The 20,487-nt window shown below is 43.1% G+C and overlaps 1 protein-coding gene across 1 annotated transcript in view; it reads right to left on the bottom strand.

The window, feature by feature from the left end:
- Nucleotides 1-9,508: 9,508 nt before the first annotated feature.
- Nucleotides 9,509-20,487, bottom strand: part of LOC138156179 (sodium-dependent serotonin transporter-like) — a 32,276-nt gene continuing 21,297 nt past the window's right edge. The window contains exons 9-12 of the mRNA XM_069081389.1: nt 18,774-18,873; nt 17,194-17,294; nt 11,866-12,033; nt 9,509-9,592 (exon numbers count right to left, since the gene is read on the bottom strand). Of these exons, the coding sequence (XP_068937490.1) occupies nt 9,509-9,592; nt 11,866-12,033; nt 17,194-17,294; nt 18,774-18,873 (453 nt within the window). The remainder of the gene's footprint in view (nt 9,593-11,865; nt 12,034-17,193; nt 17,295-18,773; nt 18,874-20,487) is intronic.

The raw sequence follows: 20,487 nt of genomic DNA, 5'->3' as shown, positions 1-20,487 counted from the left end.
CCTCTTGTTCAGCCATTTTGTCATGTCCATCACCCCCTTGATGTTTTCTTGGCAAAGATACTAGAGTGGTTTAGCATTTCCTTCTCCAGCTCATTCTACAGATGAGGAAACTGAGGCCAACAGGGTGAAGTGAGTTGCCCAGGGTCACACAGCTAGTAAGTGACTGAGGCTGGGTTTGAACTCACAAAGATGATTCTTCATTTAAATGACTTTCTGGCATTTAAAGTTCTTCAAAGCCTTGGCCCCTCTCAGTCTTATTTTACATTATTCTCCTTGCTATGTACTATCTACATCTTAGTCAGATCTGACTTCTTGTTATTCCAACCACATGACGTCATACCTCCCAGCTATGAGGCTTTTGCATGGACTCTCCTCCAAGACTGAAATCCCTCCCTCCCTAAATTCACCTCTTAGAATCCCTAAAATTCAGTTTAAGTGATACCTTCTGTATGAAGCTTTTCTAGGAACCAATAAAAGCTATGAGAAAAGAACACGGGGGCGGCTAGGTGGCACAGTGAATAGAGAACGGGCCCTGGAGTCAGGAGACCCTGAGTTCAAATCCAACCTTAGACACAACACAAAAACTAGCCATGTGATCTTGGGCAAGTCACTTAATCCCAATTGCCCTCCAAAAAAAAAAAGGAAAATATGGGAGGAAGTTTCTGAAAAAAAAATCCTCATTCTGGCTTTATAGGAATATAATCAGAATTCATTTTAAAAAATATGTAAAAGTCATTTTTGACTTAATATTCTACCTTGTTTCTCTTTAACAACTTCCATTCTAGACCATCAGCTTAGAAATAGAATCCAGATTTCCCTGCCCTTTGTTTTAAGATCCTTATTTTAATGTTCTAGATCCATCCAATATCAGATTCCTGATTGCCTTTTCCATTCGGTTCAGAAGTGTTCACTTCTGACATTCTTCACACCCTCTGGACTTTCCTGTTCTTTCATTTACACTTCAAATAGTCAGCATTTCCCAGGCAAAGATGGAACCTCTGCCAATGCAGATTGTCACCTTCACTTTTGTGCATTGTCCCCATGAGCTACTATGGAGAACAGAAAGAATCCCCCAGAAGCCAAGCTTCTAATTATGAGTCTCTACCAACTTGGCAGACCTGGCTGGTCCTCACCCATTCTCACAGTCCATGACAGTCCCTCCTGCTCTTCCATAAACCCAGAATTGTCCTCTATTGACCATGATCACAGATCCTCTCTGGGTTTTCCTCCTTCACATGTTCTACCAAATACCTCTCAATCTTCACGGAAGACCAGTATCCTCCCAATATTTTAATATTGGCCCCTCACACTTACAGTGTGACCTCATTGCTCCTGGGTTGTGACAGACAGTACCAGAGGATTCCAATCATTACAGCTGTAAGTTGCCATGGAGATGTGTGAGCAGGAGACCCAGCTGGGAAGGGATAGAGAAGATCATGAAATTCAAAGGCAAAAGGAAGTTCTCACTCTAGTGACCACAGGGCTTCAGTCTCCTGCTTGGAGTTATCCAGACCTGACCCCCCTTCTCCATAGAGAGTGGAAGAATTACCCATGAACTCATACTTCCCTGTCATTCACAGATGTTGAATTGTAGATTGAAACGACAGCAGGTGGAAATTTCAGTGACATATTCCAGTAGGGTGGGATGTCTACATAGGATGTTCATGGATTTTATCTAGAAGACCATGATCAGTAGTCATAACAATGAATGATCTGAGACACAGGACTTAGGGTCGAGAAGAGGTTGATTTAGGTCCTGTTTCAGATGTGAGTCATGATGCTTCTCTGGTCCTCAGTTTCTACATCTGTAAAATGAGTCTGTTGGACTTGATGACCTTTAAGGTCATTTAGAGCTATGATCCTAGGAATCATACAAAATAACAGCACATAGTATGTCAACTTCTTATTCTATATAATGTTGTTGAATTGTTTTAGTCATGTATGACTCTCCAATTGGGCTTATCTTGGCAAAAATACTGGAGTGGTTTGCCATTTCCTACTCCAGCTCATTTTACAAATGAAGAAACTGAGGCAAACAGGGTTAAATGATTTGCCCAGGGTCACACAACTAGGAAATATCTGAGGCCACATCTGAACTCAGGTCTTCCTGACTCCAGGCCCTATGTGCACTATGGCGCCACCTAGCTGCTCCATTTTGGATAATAGAGGTAAGCAAAGCTAGCGGAGTGAAACGGAAAAGCTGTGGCGCTTTGCATGTCTACATATATTGTCTGCATTCCCACGGCACAAGCGTTGTGTGGATGTATCTTTTTGCTTCAGCTCCTGGGAGCTGGTCTGAGAGTGGCAGAGTGAAGAGAGCTCAGGGCTTGAAATCAGGAAGACCTGATTGCAGTATATGGCTTTGGGCAAGTAATTCAGCCTCTCTCAGGCTCCATTTCTTCAACTTTAAAATGGTACCTACCTTCAAGAGTTGTGAGGGATTAAGTGAAATAACATATGTAAAACACTCTGCATATTTTTAGGGCATGTAGGTGGTACAGTGAATAAAGCGCTGAGTCTGGAGTCAGGAGGGCTGTAGCAGCAAGCACTCCAAGCGCGTCTTCAGAGTTTGCTGCTACCACAGGTTCTTGGATCTGCTTTGTTAAAGGAAAGCAACTCAAAATGGGTTAACAAGCTTACTTTAATCAGTCAGACATATATCGTTTACCTTGTTCAGGGGAAAAAGGTCAGCACCCCGAACTTCAAAGCATACAGGCAGAATTATCAAGACAGAGACAGATCAAGTAGACAGATTTCCAAACTGTCCAACCATTACATCCATACCCAGTCAACATCTGGGTTTCCACATCTGGGTGTTTTCAAAGCCGGGGGACTCTCAACAATGGCTTCCCAGAATTCAGATCAAATCACAGAACACTTCTCAAAGTGAGTCCCAAAACAAAGCTACACATCAGGGCTTATATAGCCTTCTCCTGGCTCAGAGAATGTAATAACCTTATTGACCCACTGGCCAATCAAAAAGTATCTACTGAAAAACAAGCCTCCCTCCCCAGGCTTCTGGTGCACTTTAGCCTAGGGGCAGGGAAGATCTTCCAAATTTGCATTCCCATTACAAGGACCCAAGTTCAAATCTGGCTGCAGACACTTAGCTGTGTGACTCTGGGCAAGTCACTTCACCTTGTTTGCCTCAGTTTCCTCATATGTAAAATGATCTGGAGAAAGAAAGGACAAACTACTCCAGTAACTTTGCCAAGAAAATCCCAAATGGGGTCACCAAGAGTCAAACACAACTAAAAAACAACTAAACATCAAATTTTGAAGTATTGTCATCATCTTCATCATCATTATTATTAGAAACTGTAAGCAATAGTTTATTCTGATTTGCTTTACCATTCCTTGCAAAGCCTACACTAATAGTCAGTGACCTTCCCCACCTATCCATTGTAATGATCATTGGAGCAATAAACAATAGAAACTTATTGAATGACTGATGGACTTAATTTTACAATTTTCATCTGGATGTTAATACTGCAAAGAATGGTGAACTGAATGCTAGCCCAAGTGTCCAGTGATGACTCCATAAATATCTACTAATAGCAGATCCATGCTATGCTTCCTGTCGACCTCTTTCTTAATAGCCAATACAAGTGGTCTATTAATTAATAACTGTTCAACTGTCATTGCTGTTTAGGAATGGCACTTCAGTGAATTATCTCATTGAAACATCTCCATGAGCCTTCCTTTTGACTATAAAAAATACAGGATCCCTATCTTATTTTTCTAGAGCATTGTTGTACTTGGGAAATTAGCTCCACTTCAAAAGTGAGTTCATTGGCTCACATACTTGGCTGTGTGTGAGGTTAACTACAATATATTCTGAAGAGAAGCTGGGAATCTCTTTCCTATTCTGGGACCCTCTTTCTGTGTCTCCCCCCAGAAGCCTAAATCAGTCATACCAATGCATTGCTCTATTGAGTAAAGTGAAGCCTGAGCAAGTCAGTTAACCTTGTTTGCCTCAAGTCTTCTCATCTGTAAAATGAGCTGGAGAAGAAAATGTCAAACCGGTCCAGTACCTTTGCCAGGTAAACCTCAAATGTAGTCACGAAGAGTCAGACATGACTGCAAAATAACTGAACAACAACAGAATGGGAAAAATTGGGACAAGAAATGAGAGCTATACAGAAAAATTGTGGAAAGAGAATTAATAGCTTGGCAAAAGAGGCAGAAAAATACTCAAGAAAATAACTCTTTAAAATCAGAATAGTAGAGTCAAGGGCAGTGTGTGTTTGTGTGTGTGTGTGTGTGTGTGTGTGTGTGTGTGTGTTGGTACAGACTGCAGCAACGCTAAAGATATTGATATGTAGATCTTTGAATATGAGTCTTGGGCTGCTAGGGGGAAGGGTGAGGAGTGATTGGATTAGCTTCTCCTGTTGCTTTATTAGGTTGTTACCTCATTAAGTTCTTGGTGTCTTAGATCATTAAGAAAACTACACATACTTTTTTTTTACACACTTTTGTTTTTAATTTTTAAAATTTTCCTGGCCCTTGTTTTCTTTTTGAATATCTTTTTTTTTCTTAAAGCAATTGGGGTTAAGTAACTTACTCAAGGTTACACGGCCAGTTATTTCTAGGTGTGGTGCTGAGTATCTGAGCCCGGATTTGATCCACGTCATCTCGACACTGGAGCCGTTGCTGTTACTTGCTGAGCCACCTGGCCGCCCCTAAGCAATTGGGGTTAAGTAACTTGCTCAAGGTTACACGGCCAGGTGTTTCTGGGTGGCTGTTAAGTGTCTGAGCCTGGGATTCGATCTCCAGGTCTTCTCAACACTGGAGCTAGTGCTCTTACTCGCTGCGCTACCTGGCCGCCCCTTGAATATCTTTCCGTCTATTCTTAATGTTTATTCTCTGATTCATGCCCCTTATATTTGCTTATCCCATCTTTTGTCTCAGTGTTCCTAGTTGATTTATTGCTTCTAAAGCTCCTATTTTGAGTTCCCTCTTCTAAATAATTTCTGTTATGGGCGTGTAGATCTTCCCTTCTTACCTCTTTTTTCTCTCTTGTGCCTGATTATTAGAAGTATTATTCTTGCAAAAAATAAAGGACAGAAGTATTGCCCCATGATACAAATTTTCCTATGGCCCTGATGGGTGTGGTCTATTTCTATTCCCCAACAATACCTGCCATGATCATTCACTTTCCATTTGCCATAGAATCTCCTCTCTGCAATCATGCTTTCCCATCTTCTGGAGTCCAGTGTAAAGCCAAACACATGCAGCTTTTCAGAGGACTGCTGCTGTGAACAGCTTTCAAAGTCTGATTACATAGTATAGTGAGCTCTCTATATATTCAATAACAAATCAGAGCGAAACATTCACAGAAAATCAAGATACAGCATCCACAATGTTACAACTTATCACAGAAAATCAAAATACAGCATTCACCATGTCACAACTCAACAACTTATCACAAAAATGGCCACATAGTTTTCACCAAAGTGGTCACATAGTTTTAAACAAAGTACATTCATTTAGTCAATCACAAAATCCTTAATTCAATCACAAAGTACAAAAGTCAAAGTTCTGCACCCCTAGGTCACAGTAAATCATAATCTTCTCAGTCAGTACACAGTATCCAAGTGAGTCTTCTTTCACCTTGACTTTCACCTTGACTCTCAGCTTCCATGATTCCTCTTCCATGGTCCCAGCTCCAACTGTCACCTGGGTTCAAAGGCAGGCAGCTTCCAGTTCCTTGTCCAGCTCCTTGTCCAGTTCTTTGTCCAGTTCCCATTCCAGGTTAAAGTTCACAGTGTCCAGTCCACCTCAAGTCCTTCACAGTTCCTGTTTCTGGGAAGACAAAGCTTAACAGAGCCACAATAATGTTCATACACATTGCCAGCACCATAATCAATTCACTATCTGCCTGTGAAATGAACTCAGACCTACCAACAAGGTCTGAGAACTCAACACAAATCATCAACATAGACATCAACACAGACCCACAAACAAGGTCTAAGAGATCAGCACAAATCATCAGTAAAGTCCCAGGACCTCCAAAACCTCCTCCAGGACTTCTATAAACATAAAACCAGAATATCCTCTTTCAGGGCTTCCAGTAAGGTCCCAGGGCTTCTGTACAAAGTATCACAAACAAACATCAACACAGAAAGAGCAGACAAACAGAATGCCTGGATACCCCAAGTTTTCTCCTTCTTGACTCTGCCACCACAAGAGTCCTCTTCTCAGTTCTTCTCAATTATTAGTTCAGTCTTCAGTCCAGCAGCAGCTGCCCTGCCTCCATGATGCTTATCCCAAGAAGTTCTGACTTTCCCAGCTGGGGTTTTTCCTTATATACAGTATTGTTCCTCCCTGTTCAGCCCCTTCCTGTTAAGTCAGCAACAGGGGTTCATACCTTCTGTTTCTTTAACAGAGGTTTAATTTTAAACTAGGTGCTAAGTATCTGTCAGCTTTGCAATACAAAGGGATCTTCAAATTTCATTACTATTACAGCCAGTTGCCTTCAGGAATTATTATTTCTCTTCTCCTGAGATGGGTTGTTGTCCATATGCTGTTTCTAAGGTAGTGGTCTTACTGAGCACCAAATATCTGGAGAGTGTACCTGATAAGGAATAGTTGTGTGGGTTGTGATGTCTTTTTTTTTTGCCTTTTTTTTGGGGTAGGGCAGGGCAATTGGGGTTAAGTGACTTGCCCAAGGTCACACGACTAATAAATGTTAAGTGTCTGAGGTTGGATTTGAACTCAGGTCCTCCTGACTCCAGGGCCGATGCTCTATTTACTGTGCCACCTAGCTACCCCCAAGTTGTGATGTCTTGAATGAATTCTCGGGGATGGAGAACCTGTGGCCTTCTAGGTCCTTGGGTGTGGCCTTTTGACTGAGTTCAAGTTTTACAGAACAAATTCTCCTTAATAAAAGGATTTGCTCTGTAAAAGTTGGACTCAGTCAAAGGGCTTCACTTGAGGACCTAGACAGTCACATGTGGCCTCGATGCCACAGGTTCTTCACCCCTGGCTCAGAACATCTCCAAAAGCATAAAGTTGTTTATTGAAGTTATTCTCCAAAATGGAGCAGTGAGCTACGCAAATAAGCAGGGGCTAAAGAGAGGGTCAGGGAGAAGTTGTATTAGTGGGGAGGACAGAAGCAGATGGGGGATCAGGAAAGCCTTCTCATGGAACCTTCTCATGGAAGGGGACGCTTGGGCAGTCTGAAGGAAAGGAGGGATCTGAAGAGGCAGGAGTGAGGAGTCAGCTGCACAACTCCTACAAATGTGTGGACATGGGGCATTACGTTTGAGGAACTGCCAGGAGACCTTTTGGGATAGGTATGTTGAGGCAAGGCTGTGAAGGTCTTTAAAAGCTAAACAAAGGATCTCATAGTTGAGCCTAGAGGCAATAGGGACCGCTGGAGTTTTTTGGGTAAAGAAGTGACCTATGCAGACCCAGACTTTTGGGAAATCATTTTGTTAGCTATGCATGTGATGGCTTAGAGAAGGCATGGGCTTGAGGCAAGGTGCCCGATTAGGAGGATATTTCTTTTTTTTTTCCTTTTTGGAGGGCAATTGGGGTTAAGTAACTTGCCCAAGGTTACACTGCTAGTTTTTTTGTGTGTGGGTGTTAAGTGTCTGAGGCTGGAACCAAACTCAGGTCCTCCTGACTCTGGGGCCGGTGCTTTACTCACTTCGCCACCTAGCCACCCCATATGGAGGATATTTCATTGATACAGGTGAGAGGTAATGAAGGCTGAGCTAAGGTGGTGGTGACATGAATAGGGAAAGGGAATGAAGGTGAAAATGACCAGCTTTGGCAACTGATTGTTTACATGGGGTGATGGAAAGAGCCCAACTACAAATCTGAAGAAAGTAGGGGAAATTCAGAAGAGGGGAAGGGTTTGGGATATGTTTGGCTTCAGGGCATCTCATCTGAAATGTCCAATAACCCATTGGTGATGTGGGACTGAAGCTTGAGGAAGACTGGGGATGGTCATACCCACTCGGGCATCATCAGCATGGTTATAATAATGAAATGCATATGAATCCTGTCCAATCCAATCAACATTTATTAAGAGCAGACTGTGTGGAAGGCAATGTGCTGGATAATGGGGAGAAAAAGGAAAAAAATGAAGCAACCCTTGCACCTTTGGAGCTTACCGGCTATTGAAGAGATACAACAGGTACATAGATAAGTATCTACCTAATTATAGAGGATGAGGGAGACAATGGTAGGGGCTTGGGGCATCAGGAAAGGTTTCCTATGGAAGATGGGGAATGGACTGAGTCCTGAAGGAACTTATATTTCCATCTCGACACAGAGGGATCAGCAAATAGCTGCCCTTCTACAACTTGCTATGAGTGTGACTGGAATAGTCACTTGATTTCACTGGGCCCCCATTTCCTTACCTGTAAAATGGTGGGGTTGGATTGAATGTCTTCTAAATCTCTCCCAGCCTCGAACCTAGGATCCTAAGAAGTTCTGGAAAGAATGTTGGATTTGTGTGTTGAGGACCTGGGTTCAAATCCTTGCTCTGCCACCTGTATGAACTTAGGTAATTCACTCACCCTCTCCATACCTCAGTTTCCTCTTCTGAAAAACAAAGGGGTTAATTTAGAAGGCCTCTGAGTTTCCCTCCAGCTCTAAATCTAGAATTCTAAGGTTTCACTTAAATGCATTTAGAAGAGACCTACAGCCTCACCCCAATAACTACAGAGGACTGGGACTTATCCATCAAATTAATCAATCAGAAGTGTGAAGCAGGTGTGATTGTTATTATTTCCATGGCTTCCATCGGTGTGTACTTTCCTCTTGATCTGGGGGCTGCTACTGTTTCATCATTATTTGCAAAGCTATTGTAAAAGGTCTTGTGATGGGATTTGGGAATTGAGATAATTCTGGGTTAGAGGAGAAAGGGACAGCTCCCAGACACATCCATTGAATCAATCAAAGGCACTAGAGAAATAGGAACAACCTAATTAATCAGGTTTGGAAGGAGTGAAAACCCTGCAAAGTGATGCTACAGAGGAAATGTATTGGAGTTACTTGAGGAAACTGTCATGGTCTTCATATAAAATATCAACGGGTGTTAGGTGGCGCCATAGTACACAGAGCGCTGAGCCTGGAGTCAGGAAGATTCAGCTTCCTGAGCTCAAATTTAGCCTTACTAGATACTACACATTTATTAGCTGTGTGACCCTGGGCAAGTCACTTAACCTTTGCCTGTCAAATGGTGACACACTGGAGAAGGAAATGCAAACCACTCCAGTATCTTTGCCAAGAAGACCCAATGGACAAAGTCCATGTGGTGAGGCAGAGTCAGGTACTGCTGAATGATGGAACAACACAACCAGCTTAGAGGGAGAGGAGTACCCTTGACCCAAGTTGGGCAGAGGGCATGATGGGAGCTGAGGGGGGTGACCAGTGAGGATGAGAAGAGGTGTGCTCATGTACATCAGGGGAATGTAGGGGGAGCTTGATTCTTCTCCAGGTCATTCCAAGAGGGCTGGCAGGCTTCAGGCTACTTTGAATAGATCTGAGGGAGCTAAGGGACAGGACGCAGGCAGATGGAATCTGGTGGCTGGCCTTGACTTGGCTTCTTCTCTGGTCTCAGACAAACCTCCAGATGCTGGGAGAAAACACAAGGAGGCATAGGAGACAGTGTTAGGATAGGCAAACATCTCACTTAGGACCTCGTCACAGTTTCGTTCTATAAGAAACTGGCAGTTGGCCGTGTTCTCTACCCTTTCCCCTCTAACCTAGTCTTATCTCAATTCCCAAATACCATCACAAGACCTTTTACAATAGCCTTGCAAATAATGAAACTGTAGTAGCCCCCTAATCTAAAGAGGAAAGCACCCACCAATGGCAGCCATGGAAATAATAACAATTGTGCTCATTAATAGTGAACTTTACAGTTTGCAAAGCTGTCTACAAATTTGGGCGGCTAGGTGGCGCAGTGAATAGAGCACCGGCCCTGGAGTCAGGAGGACCTGTGTTCAAATCCAGCCTTATATACTTAACACAAAAACTAGCCGTGTGACCTTGGGCAAGTCACTTAACCCCAACTGCCCTCCAAAAAGCAAAAAAAAAAAAGTCTCTCAGTGGAGATTTGAAACAATGCTGTGGGGTGGTCCAATAGATAGAGGATTGGTCCTGGATTCAGGATAGCTTGATCTGATGACCTTCCTCAGATGCTTAGTAGCTGTGTGACCCTGGACAAGTCACTGGACTTTTTGGATCCTCAATTTCCTCATCTTTAAAATGACAATAATAACAGCTCCTACCTCACAGGGTCGTTGTGAGGATCAGAGGAGATAATTTTATAAAGTGTTTTGCAATCCTTAAAGGGCTATCTAAATGTTAGCCATTATTGTTATATTCAAAGATGAGGAAACAGAAGCTCTGAGTTAAATGACTTGCCCAAGGTCATACAACTTGAAAGTGTCAGAGGCAGGATTCTAACCCAGGTCTTTCCAATTCAAAATCTGACACTTCACAACAATAGCAAGGGTAGCAACAATAGCCATGAAATCCAGAAACATACCCAGAACAGAGTTTAGTGTGAGGGAAAGAATTCTGCCTCAGGAGTCAGAGGATTTGGGTTCAAATTCTGCCTCCTCTTCCACTTACGATGTGAAAAGGCTCATTTCCCTTCTCTGTGCCTCTGTTTCCCCTTCTGTAAAGTGGCTTAAAGTCCCCCCGGCCCTAAATCAATGGAGTTGCTTTCTGACAAACCCACGCAGTTTCGGCTCTGTTTGTTTGTTTTGGGCTCAGACCTGTGATTTTGTCACGTCATTATCTTGTGAAAGTGAGTGCACACATTTTTAAAAAGCAGCTGTAAATATTAGAAATGTATGGGTTTGTGTAAATCGTTTTAAATTCTTGTTTGTGTGTTGGAGTATTTGTTTTTGTTAATGGTTACTAAATTTAGAGTAACGTGAGCCCACTTAAAACAAAACAAAACACAACTCACCCTCCCTCCACAGGCAGCATTGTAAATATGGAAAGGGTGTTGACCTCTGAGATAGTAGGGACCTGGATTCCAATCCTGCCTCTAACACTCATTAGCAAGAGTAAAAAGAGTCGAATTACCAACTTTTGCACTTGGAGGGGATTTCTGAGGCCATCCAGTTCAGCACAATCAGAAAATGATTGTCCACTCTACTACTTTCTGGAAGAGTGATAACCTTGTGTTCACTGGATCATGTGCAGTGATGGGGAATCCATTTTCTCCCATGGTGGCCCCATTCCACATTGGGATAGATCTCATTGTTAGGAAATTTGTCCTTATGCAATGCCTAGAGCTGCCTCCTCACCACTTCTTCCTGGTCTCACCCTTTGGGGCCAAGCAGACTTGGTCTAATTCCACTTCTCCGCTTTCCCATGCTTGAAGATGGTTCTTATTTCCCACTCCACACCCCAAAAAGTCTTCTTTTCTCCAGACTAAACATGTCTGGTCCCTTCAACTCATAGAACATGGCCTCCAGGATCTTCACCACCCTAGTCACCCTCCTCTGGACATACTTCAGCTTATAAATGTTCTTTCTAAACTGTGGTGCCCAGGACTGACCGAATGCAGCCTTCCAGATGAGGACTGACCAGGGCAGAGGATGGTGACATTATCGCCTTAGCCTTGGACACTAAGAGTGAGTCAACTAAACTCTCTAGCAAGTTCATAACATTTGTCCTGGCTCTATCTTTGAGTGACCCGGTTAAGAGAAGTGAATCTTGATGAGTGACCAGACACCTTGACCTCACCATCTGTTGCTTTTAGTTTCCCCCCCCAATCTCCTTCACCACCCTTGGTGGTGGTGATGCCTGGAGGACCAAAGGTATGGAAACCACCTTTAGCTTTTCCCAAGCTGGGAGAGGAAATGGGACATATCTAGCCTCCCTGACCTGCTTGAGAGACCCAGGTGTCCAGATAAGTTTGTAGACCATGTAGATGGGGATACAGATGCACGATGAAGCGCCAATCAGATGTCCAATGGAGATGCTCCAGTCTGGATAGCGGTAGTCAAACAGCACAAGAGGAGACCGGTCCAGGAGGGAGCTGATGATTATGAACTAGTTGGGGGGGGGTGTGGAGGAGGAGAGAAAAGGAAGTCAGAACCATCCACCCACTTTTTCATTTGACAAACATTTATTGTGACCACTATGTGCAGAGTGCTGTACTAGGGGGTAGTGAGTAGGGGGGGAAATAAAGATAAACAAACCCTCTGCAATCTGGATCCCACCAGGATCCACTTCAGGATTATTTCATGTTACTGTACTCCATACATTCTCTATTCCAACCAAACTGACCCACTCACTCTTTCCTCCCACCACCATGCTTTTGCACCGGCTATCATAGCTAGCATTTATAATACACCTTAAGGTTTGCAATGTGATTTACAAATCTTGTCTGATTTTATCCTTAGAACAATTCTGGGAGGGAGATGCTATTATGATACCCTTTCTGAAGGCACCCTGGCTCTGGGGATCCTTCTAAGTGAAGGATCAGCCTATTAAGGAGCATTCACACAAGAATCCTGCTGGCAATGACCGAGACAGACAGACAGAGAGAGAGAGAGAGAGAGAGAGAGAGAGAGAGAGAGAGAGAGAGAGAGAGAGAGAGAGAGAGAGAGAGAGAGCCCTTTCCCCTGGTGATTGTGACAGGACAACCTGTTTCCCTTTCCTTATAGAAATGAACGATGGAGGCATCCTTGATCTCCTGGGGGATAATGTCCTCTTGCTGTATCACTAAGATTTCAGTCAGTTTATGTATGAGCAGTGGACCCCCTGTCTTGTAGATCTCAGCTGGAATAGAATCAGCACCAGGCACTTTGCCACATGAAAGGACCCTAATGACATTCAACATCTCTTCTTTAGTTGGAAGTTTAATTAGAGAGGGATTGGCTTCAACCTGAGTTCTGTGTTCAGTGGCTTTGGCATTGACTGATGATGGTCTTTTGAGAACGCTAAGGAAGTGTTCAGCCTTTCTCTGATGGATGGAATTAGAGTCCTTGTAACTGATCAGTGTGGCTCCATCAGCACCGGGTAGTTGACATGCACCAGAGGTCTTTGGGCTATAAAGAATCTTCAGGGCATCGTAGAAGCACTTTGGATTATTGTTGCTGCTGATGTAAAGTTGACTCTCATCTGCCTTCTTACTGAGCTAAGAATCCTGTATCTATGCTTTGTGTACTTTACTTTTGATGGAGTTAAACACTGCCTTCCTGGAGATGGATAGCTGTTCTGCTGGTAAACCCTGTGGAGTGCTAATTTCTCATGGAGCAGCTTCTGAATTTCCCCATCATTTTGTCAAACCAATCCTGATGTTTGGGAGTGTTCTGACCCAGATGAACAAATGTGGGGCTGTACACCAAATCTCTGAAAACTGCCCACTCCTTTTCCGCTTTACTGTTGCTAACAGTGCAGTTTTCCTTTCAATGAACTGTTTATGCACAGAGAAGGGCTGAGGAATGGTCAACGGGGTGTTTGCCACTTGACTATTGCAGGAGAAATGCCAGGAGCAGAACAGAGGTCTGTACAAAATGTTCATCAATCTTACCAAGGCTTTTGATACTGTCAGTCGTTAGGTCTTGTGGAAGATCATGGTGAAATTTGATTGCCTGCAGAAGTACATTGGCATTTTATGCCAGCTCCACGATGGTGTGCTTGCATGGGATCTGGATAAAAGATGATGCTCTAACATCTTCCCACTTGCCAATGGAGTGAAGGAGGGCTGTGCTCCCATGCTTTTAGCATGTTTTCTGAGATGTCAGATGCTTTTGACGAGGACAAAAATATCATCAACATCAACCACAACATTGATTATGAACTATTTAACTTGAAAAGGCTACAAACCAAGACAAAAGTGGAGGGAGAGTTGGTGCATGACTTTTTATTTGCAGATGACTGTGCACTCAGTGCAGGCTCTGAGGCTGAGGTGCAGCAAAGATTGATTCTCTGCCATCTGTGCTAATTTTGGCCAAGCCGAGAAAACAGAGGTCTTTCACCACACCACCCATACATGGAACCATAGGTCACAGGAATGAAGAAATTTTGAATGCTGTGGATATGTTCACTTACCTTGGCAGTATACTTTTCAGGGATGTTTGCATAGATGATGAGGTTGGCATATACATTGCCAGAGCTATGTCAGTGTTTGAAAGACTCCAAAGGAAAATGTGGAAGAGAAGAGGTTAGGTTGTCTACCAAACTGAAGGTCTACAGAGCCATTATGCTGACCTCATTGTTGTATGCCTGTGAAACCTGGACAGTCTACCAGTGCCATGCCAGGAAACTGAATGGCTTCCATTTGAATGGTCTTAGGAAGATTTTGAAGATCCCTTGGCAAGATAAGGTACCAGGCGCTGAGGTCCTTCTGGAGCTGAACTGCCAAGCATTCAAAGTCTGCTTCAGAGAGCGCAACTCCAAGGCACTGGCCATGTTGTTTGAATGCTAAACATCCATGTTTGCCTGAAAGACTGTTTTACAGAGAACTCACACAAGACAAGTGCTCACACAGAGCACATCAGAAGAAGACACTTATCGCTTACTAGCTGTGTGACCTTGGGCAAGTTACTTAGCCCCAATTGCCCTGCCTTCCCCGCTCCAAAAAAGACAAAAAAAGAAGTGATACCAGGATAGGTTTCTCTGAAGAACTTTGGAATCATTTGCAAGAGGTGGGAGACCCTGGCACAGGACCGCCCAGCATGACCTGCCTCTATCAAAGAAGGTGCTGTGCTCTATGAACGAAGCAGAATCACAGTAGCACCAAGAAAGTGTGAGATGTGCAAATCTAGAGACACGTCTGTCCCAAATGTTCATATGGGCTATTTGTGCCCAACCTGCGGTAGAACTTTCCAAGTTCGTATTGGTCTGATCGGCCCTAACTGAACACACTGACTCCATCATCGTGAGGTCATTGGTTCTCTTAAAAAATGAAGGACAATTACATTATGATAATGTAATTAACCCAGTTGAGGAAACTGAGGCAGACAAGGGTCTAGTGACTTTCCTGGGATCACACAGATAGAAGGTGTCTGAGGCTAGTTCGGCACTCAGGTTTTTCGACAGCACCACCTAGTGGAGTGAGGCATGCAGTCACTCTTCATTTCCACCTTGTAGAACCCCCAACTTTCTTGCAATGATAGCTCAGGTGACATTGCCTACATAAGGTATTCCCCAATTCCCACCTAACATCCCTACTTGTTAGGACTTGTGCTTTCTTGATATGACTGTAGACCTTAGCATGAAGTCATCTGTATACATGTTGTTTCTCTGCAGTAGAATGTAAGCTCCTTGAGGGCAGATTATTCTGTTGTTTTTTCTTTATGTCCCCAGTCCCTAATACAGTGCCTGGCACATACTCAATAAATATTTGTCTAAATGAATATGATGAATTCACATGGTTTTTACCCTTATGGAACTAATAGAAGGGATATATATCAAGATAAGTAAGAGATCTCTAAATAAAGGGCTATGTGGGGTTAGATCCATTACACTGAGCCACCAGGGAAGACTTCCTGGAAGAGGCACCATTTACATTAGTTCTTGTAGGCAGTATGGACAGAGTCTTGGATTGGAAGTCAGATGATTTGCCACTTATTATGTGTGTGGCTTTGGGCAAATCACTTTCCCTTTCTAGACCTTCATTTCCTCATCTGTAATACGAGAGGCTGGACCAGATTAGGTCCCTTTTGGCTCTAAATCTGTGATGGCTAGGATTTTTGGTAGGTAGTGATGGGGACAGGGCCTTCTGGGTATATGGAACCACATGAGCCAGGGTGTAAAATTAGAAAGACACAAGACAAGTAAAAGGGACAGCAGACAGTTCAGCTTGGATGAAGAATCTTAGATTTTGAGCTGGAAGGGACCCCAACTCTGTCAGTTTACACATGAGGAAACTGAGGCCTGGAGAGCTTAAATGAGTCACCCAGATTTATTTCCCACCCCAAGCCAGTGAACTTTGCACTGTAATAATGATAATGATGATAATCATAATAGCTAGTCTCCTTTGCTGGATCATTGTCTCAGTAATTTCTGCCAACCATGGGTATCTGCCAAGGCTCTGTCCTGGGTCCTCTTCTCTTCTGTCTCTGAACTATTTCACTGGGTGACCTCATGAACTCCCATAGATTCAATCATCACCTCTATGCTGATGATTCTCAGATCTGCATATCCAACCCTAACTTCTAGTCTCCCTTCTCCAACTGCCCATTGGACATCTCCAGCTAGATGTCCCACAGTCATCTTAAACTCAACATGTCCAAAATGGAACCAATGATTTTCTCCCAAGTCTTCCTAACTTTCCTATGACTTCCAATAGTACCACCATCCTCCCGGTCATCCAGGTTCATGACCTGGAGGTTATCCTTGACCCCTCATTCTCTTTCACCCTAATGATAATGATAAAATGAGGAAGTTGGATTGTATGACATCTGAGGTATTTCCCAGGTCTAGCTGTATGATCCTATGAATTTAACTGGGCACCTAGGTGGTGGAGTGGATAAAGTACCAGTCCTGGAGTCAGGAGGACCTGAGTTCAAATCTGAACTGAGACACTTGCTATCTGTGTGATCCTGGGCACTTAAGCCTGTTTCCTTCAATTTCCTCACTTATAAAATGAACTGGACAAGAAAATACAAACCACTCCAGTGCTTTTTGCCAAGAAAATCCCAATAGGGTTACAGAGAGTTGGATTCAATTGAAACCACTCAACAACAACAACATGAACTTAACCTCTCTATGCCTCAGTTTACTCATCTGTAAAACAAGGTAATTAGATTTGAGGTCCTTTCCGGTTCTAGATGTATGATCTGATGAGAAAAGTAGTATATATATAAATTGAGTATACAATAAAAAGTTGATTATAAATTTTAAAAATAGAAAAGCGGCATAATGGGAACATCTCTGGCTTTGGAGTCAAAGAAACTGGGTTCTAATCCCTGCATCACTATTACCTACCTAGCTTTGTGACTTAGGTTGTTAGTCAACTTTGGGCCTTAGTTTCCCCCTCTGTAAAATAAGGGAGTTGGGCAAAGTGAACTTTAATGTCCTTTCCTCCTTGGTATTTGATGAGTCAGGAATTATGGATCCTGAGGGAAATGTCTTAGTCTCAGTATAACTCTGTTTCTGTAAAATGGTGATAAGTTCTTTGCTTTCCCTTCCTAGGAATATGGTAAAAAGAAATGTGATGATAAATGTTGTGTATTGTGCTTTGGGGAGGAATATACTCACTGCTAAGAAGGCAGGACTGATGGCTACCCAGCATATCTTCCAGAACAGGCCTGGGCTGAAGCCAAGCATGACCTTCACATCATGACAGAATTGCTGGATTCCTGAGCAGGGAAAACAGTATATGTCAACTCCCTTCCTCATTGACTTCAATCTCAGCAGTAGAATACATTGGAGAAAGGAAGAAGGCTTCCCCTTAACTATTTGCCAAACCCTGAGTAAGTAGCTGGAACACCCATCCCAGACCCTCCAAACCCCCCTCACCAAAACTGTCGTTCATGCTGTGTAATAGAGCTCGTTTATCAGAAAAATTCTCTCTCTTTTTCTCATATAGTGAGCCCTTTGAGACCAAGGATGTTCTTGCCTTTTCTATTTGTATCCCCAGAACTTAGCAAAGCAATTGGTAGGTATTTAATAATGCTTTTGTGTTCATCCATTTATTCATCTATCTATTCATTTATTCAGAGGTTAAAGGTGATGGACAGACTTAGAGGTACAGAGATGTGGCAGAAGTGGGAAAAGTCTCTGTTCCTTAGCTTGCAATATCAGGCTTGGAAGCTTCCTGACTTCAGAATGGTGAAGACATCTACATGGGCCATAGAAGCAGATGAACTAAACAAACTAACACTATGAGGCATAGATTGGTGGAGAAGGAGTTTAGGGTGACCAATACATAGTAGCCTGTCCAGCGAGAGCAGAAAGAAACTTTAAGATGTTATGCCTATTGTGAGTTAGCTAGTATGGCCTTGTTCTCATGTTGTCTAGAGATGGGAGTTTTATGGAATAAATGAACTATCTGGTTGTATTGTTCTCTCTTACAGCTCAGGAGACTGAAAGAAAGGATGGAAACAGACTCCAACCCAGGAGTGGGATTTGCCATGGGGTTGGAACTAGGAAATGTTTGAAAACTTCAGTGTTCTATAATTATAGGTGTCTATTGACTGTTGTTATTACTATGGTCTAATTAAATTCTTGTTTAACCAAGACCTGGAAGTGAGTGGCCTAAACAACACTGAATCTGGAAAGAATGGAAGTGGTTGGTATTGGGGGTACCATAAGTGAAAAGTTAAGATTTTTTTTTTTTGCTTTTTGGAGAGGGAATGCAGGGCAGTTGGGGTTAAGTGACTTGCCCAAGGTCACACAGTTAGTAAGTGCTAAGTGTCTGAGGCTGGATTTGAACTCAGGTCCTCCTGACTCCAGGGCCAGTGCTTTATTCACTGTGCCACCTAGCTGCCCCAAGTTAAGATTTTATTTTTTTTAAAGCAATAGGTGTTAAGGAACTTGCCCAAGATTACACAGCCAGTTTTTTTTGTGTGGGTGTTAAGTATCTGAGGCTGGAACCGATTCCGGGTCCTCCTGACTCTGGGGCCAGCACTCTTACTCACTGCACCATCTTTTCTTAAACAAAAATAATCTGATGTATAATAACGAGGGTAGTACTGACTGATTAACAGGTACCTGTGCCGTAGTTCTGACCGCTGATAGAGTTAATCTGTTACACAAAGGCACAACAGACATAGGGAGAAAGTCTCTCTTCCCTCCCCCAATCCCCAAAGGAATCTGGTTGTTTTTTTTTTTTTTACCATAAAACCAAGAAACAGCAATCGCCTCCAAGAACACCACAGCTAGGATGGAACAGTTAGCACCAAATTCTTCCAGGAGCTTGATCACATATGCACCTCCCTAGAACCACAAGAGAAGTCCAGCTCAGGGTTGTCTGCAGCATCCTACTTTGAAGGAACTCCTACAAAGGGAAAGGAGGTAGTGGACTTCCAAGGAAAGAGCCCTGAACAGGCAACCAGAGGATGCCTCCACTGCCTTACTAGGTGACCACGAGTCTCTAAAGTTTTTCATTCTCTGATCCCCAGTTTTGCCATATTTAAAATGAGGAGGTACTCTGATACAGTGGAAAGAATGCTGGATTTTGAGTCAAAGGATATGAGTTTGAATCCCAGCTCAGTCAATTCTAGGCTGTGAGACTTTAGATAAGACAGCCTCTCTGGGCCTCAGTTTCCTTTGCTGTAAAATAAGAGGGTTGGACAACATGACCTCTCAGGTCCCTCAGCTCTGATTTTAGTCTTCTTTGGTCCTAGATTGGTTGGTAGTATATGATGAAGATGAATGGAATCTTTCTAAATAGTGTAGAATGACGTGGAAGAAAGCTCATTGAAGATATTCTCATTATTTATCATTTCTGTCATCAACTTCTGCTGAATTTACCTGGTTCCAATTGCTTCAGTTTTCACTAGTGCTTCTGCAGGGATGGACTTGACGGATGGTGGTTAGACTGGACTCCTTTTATAGAGAGTAATGATTTGAATAATGATGATTCTGCAAAGGGCAGCCAGAGCAGTAACTAGCAATTTTTGACTTAGGGCAAGCAGTAGAAACACTTCCTTGGTTCATTCCAGAGTGTGTGTGTGTGTGTGTGTGTGTGTGTGTGTGTGTGTGTGAGTGGATAGTGGAAACAACACAAAATCACTGCTGGGAGAGAATGAGAATAGGGTAGGTCTGAATGGGGAGGAGTTTCCCTGCAGTGTGACCACCAGGGGGAGATAACTGTTGGTGGTAGCTTTTTAAAAAATTTTTTTCTATTATTCTTATTAACTAGATGCTGAGCTTAATTGTTTCAATGTGGCTGTAGGACTAAAGATGCTATTAATATCCATCTAGATTTCAGTGCCCTGGGACAAAGCTCAAGCCACCCTGTCCTGGTTATAGCTCTGAGTATAGCTCCTAATGACAAAAACATTCTACAAACTCCTGTTTATCCTTACGTGTCCTACTCATGACTGGCATATGTGGCCCAGTGGATAGAGCATTAGATCTGGAGTCAGTAAGACCTGAGGTTAAATCCAGTCCCAGGCATTTACTAACTGTGTGACCCTTGGGCAAGACCCTTAACCTGTCTGCTTTAGTTTCCTCAACTGTAAAATGGGGGCAAAAAAGCACATGCTTCTTGGGGTTGTTGTAACAAAATGGTATTTGTAAAGCACTGTGCAAACCTTAAATTGTGATAGAAATGCTACCTAGGGGCGGCTAGGCGGCACAGTGAGTAAAGTGCCGGCCCTGGAGTCAGGAGGACCCGAGTTCAGTTCCGGCCTCAGACACTTAACACCCCCCCCCCCCCACAAACTAGCCGTGTAACCTTGGACAAGTTACTTAACCCCAATTGCCCTCCAAAAGGCAAAAAAAAATATGCTGCCTAGTCTTTTCCTTCTTGTTTTCCTTTTATATCATCATCATTTCCTCTTCCTCTTTTTTTTCCTCCTCTTTTCCCTCCCTCCCTCCCCCCCT

This window comes from Petaurus breviceps, unplaced genomic scaffold (genome assembly GCF_028583685.1).
Source record: "Petaurus breviceps papuanus isolate PSGF00001 unplaced genomic scaffold, PetGlider_PUasm1.0 99, whole genome shotgun sequence".
NCBI classification, from domain to species: domain Eukaryota; kingdom Metazoa; phylum Chordata; class Mammalia; order Diprotodontia; family Petauridae; genus Petaurus; species Petaurus breviceps.
The sequence above is the reverse complement of the archived record's forward strand: the minus strand, read 5'-3'. Positions and strand labels throughout refer to the sequence as shown.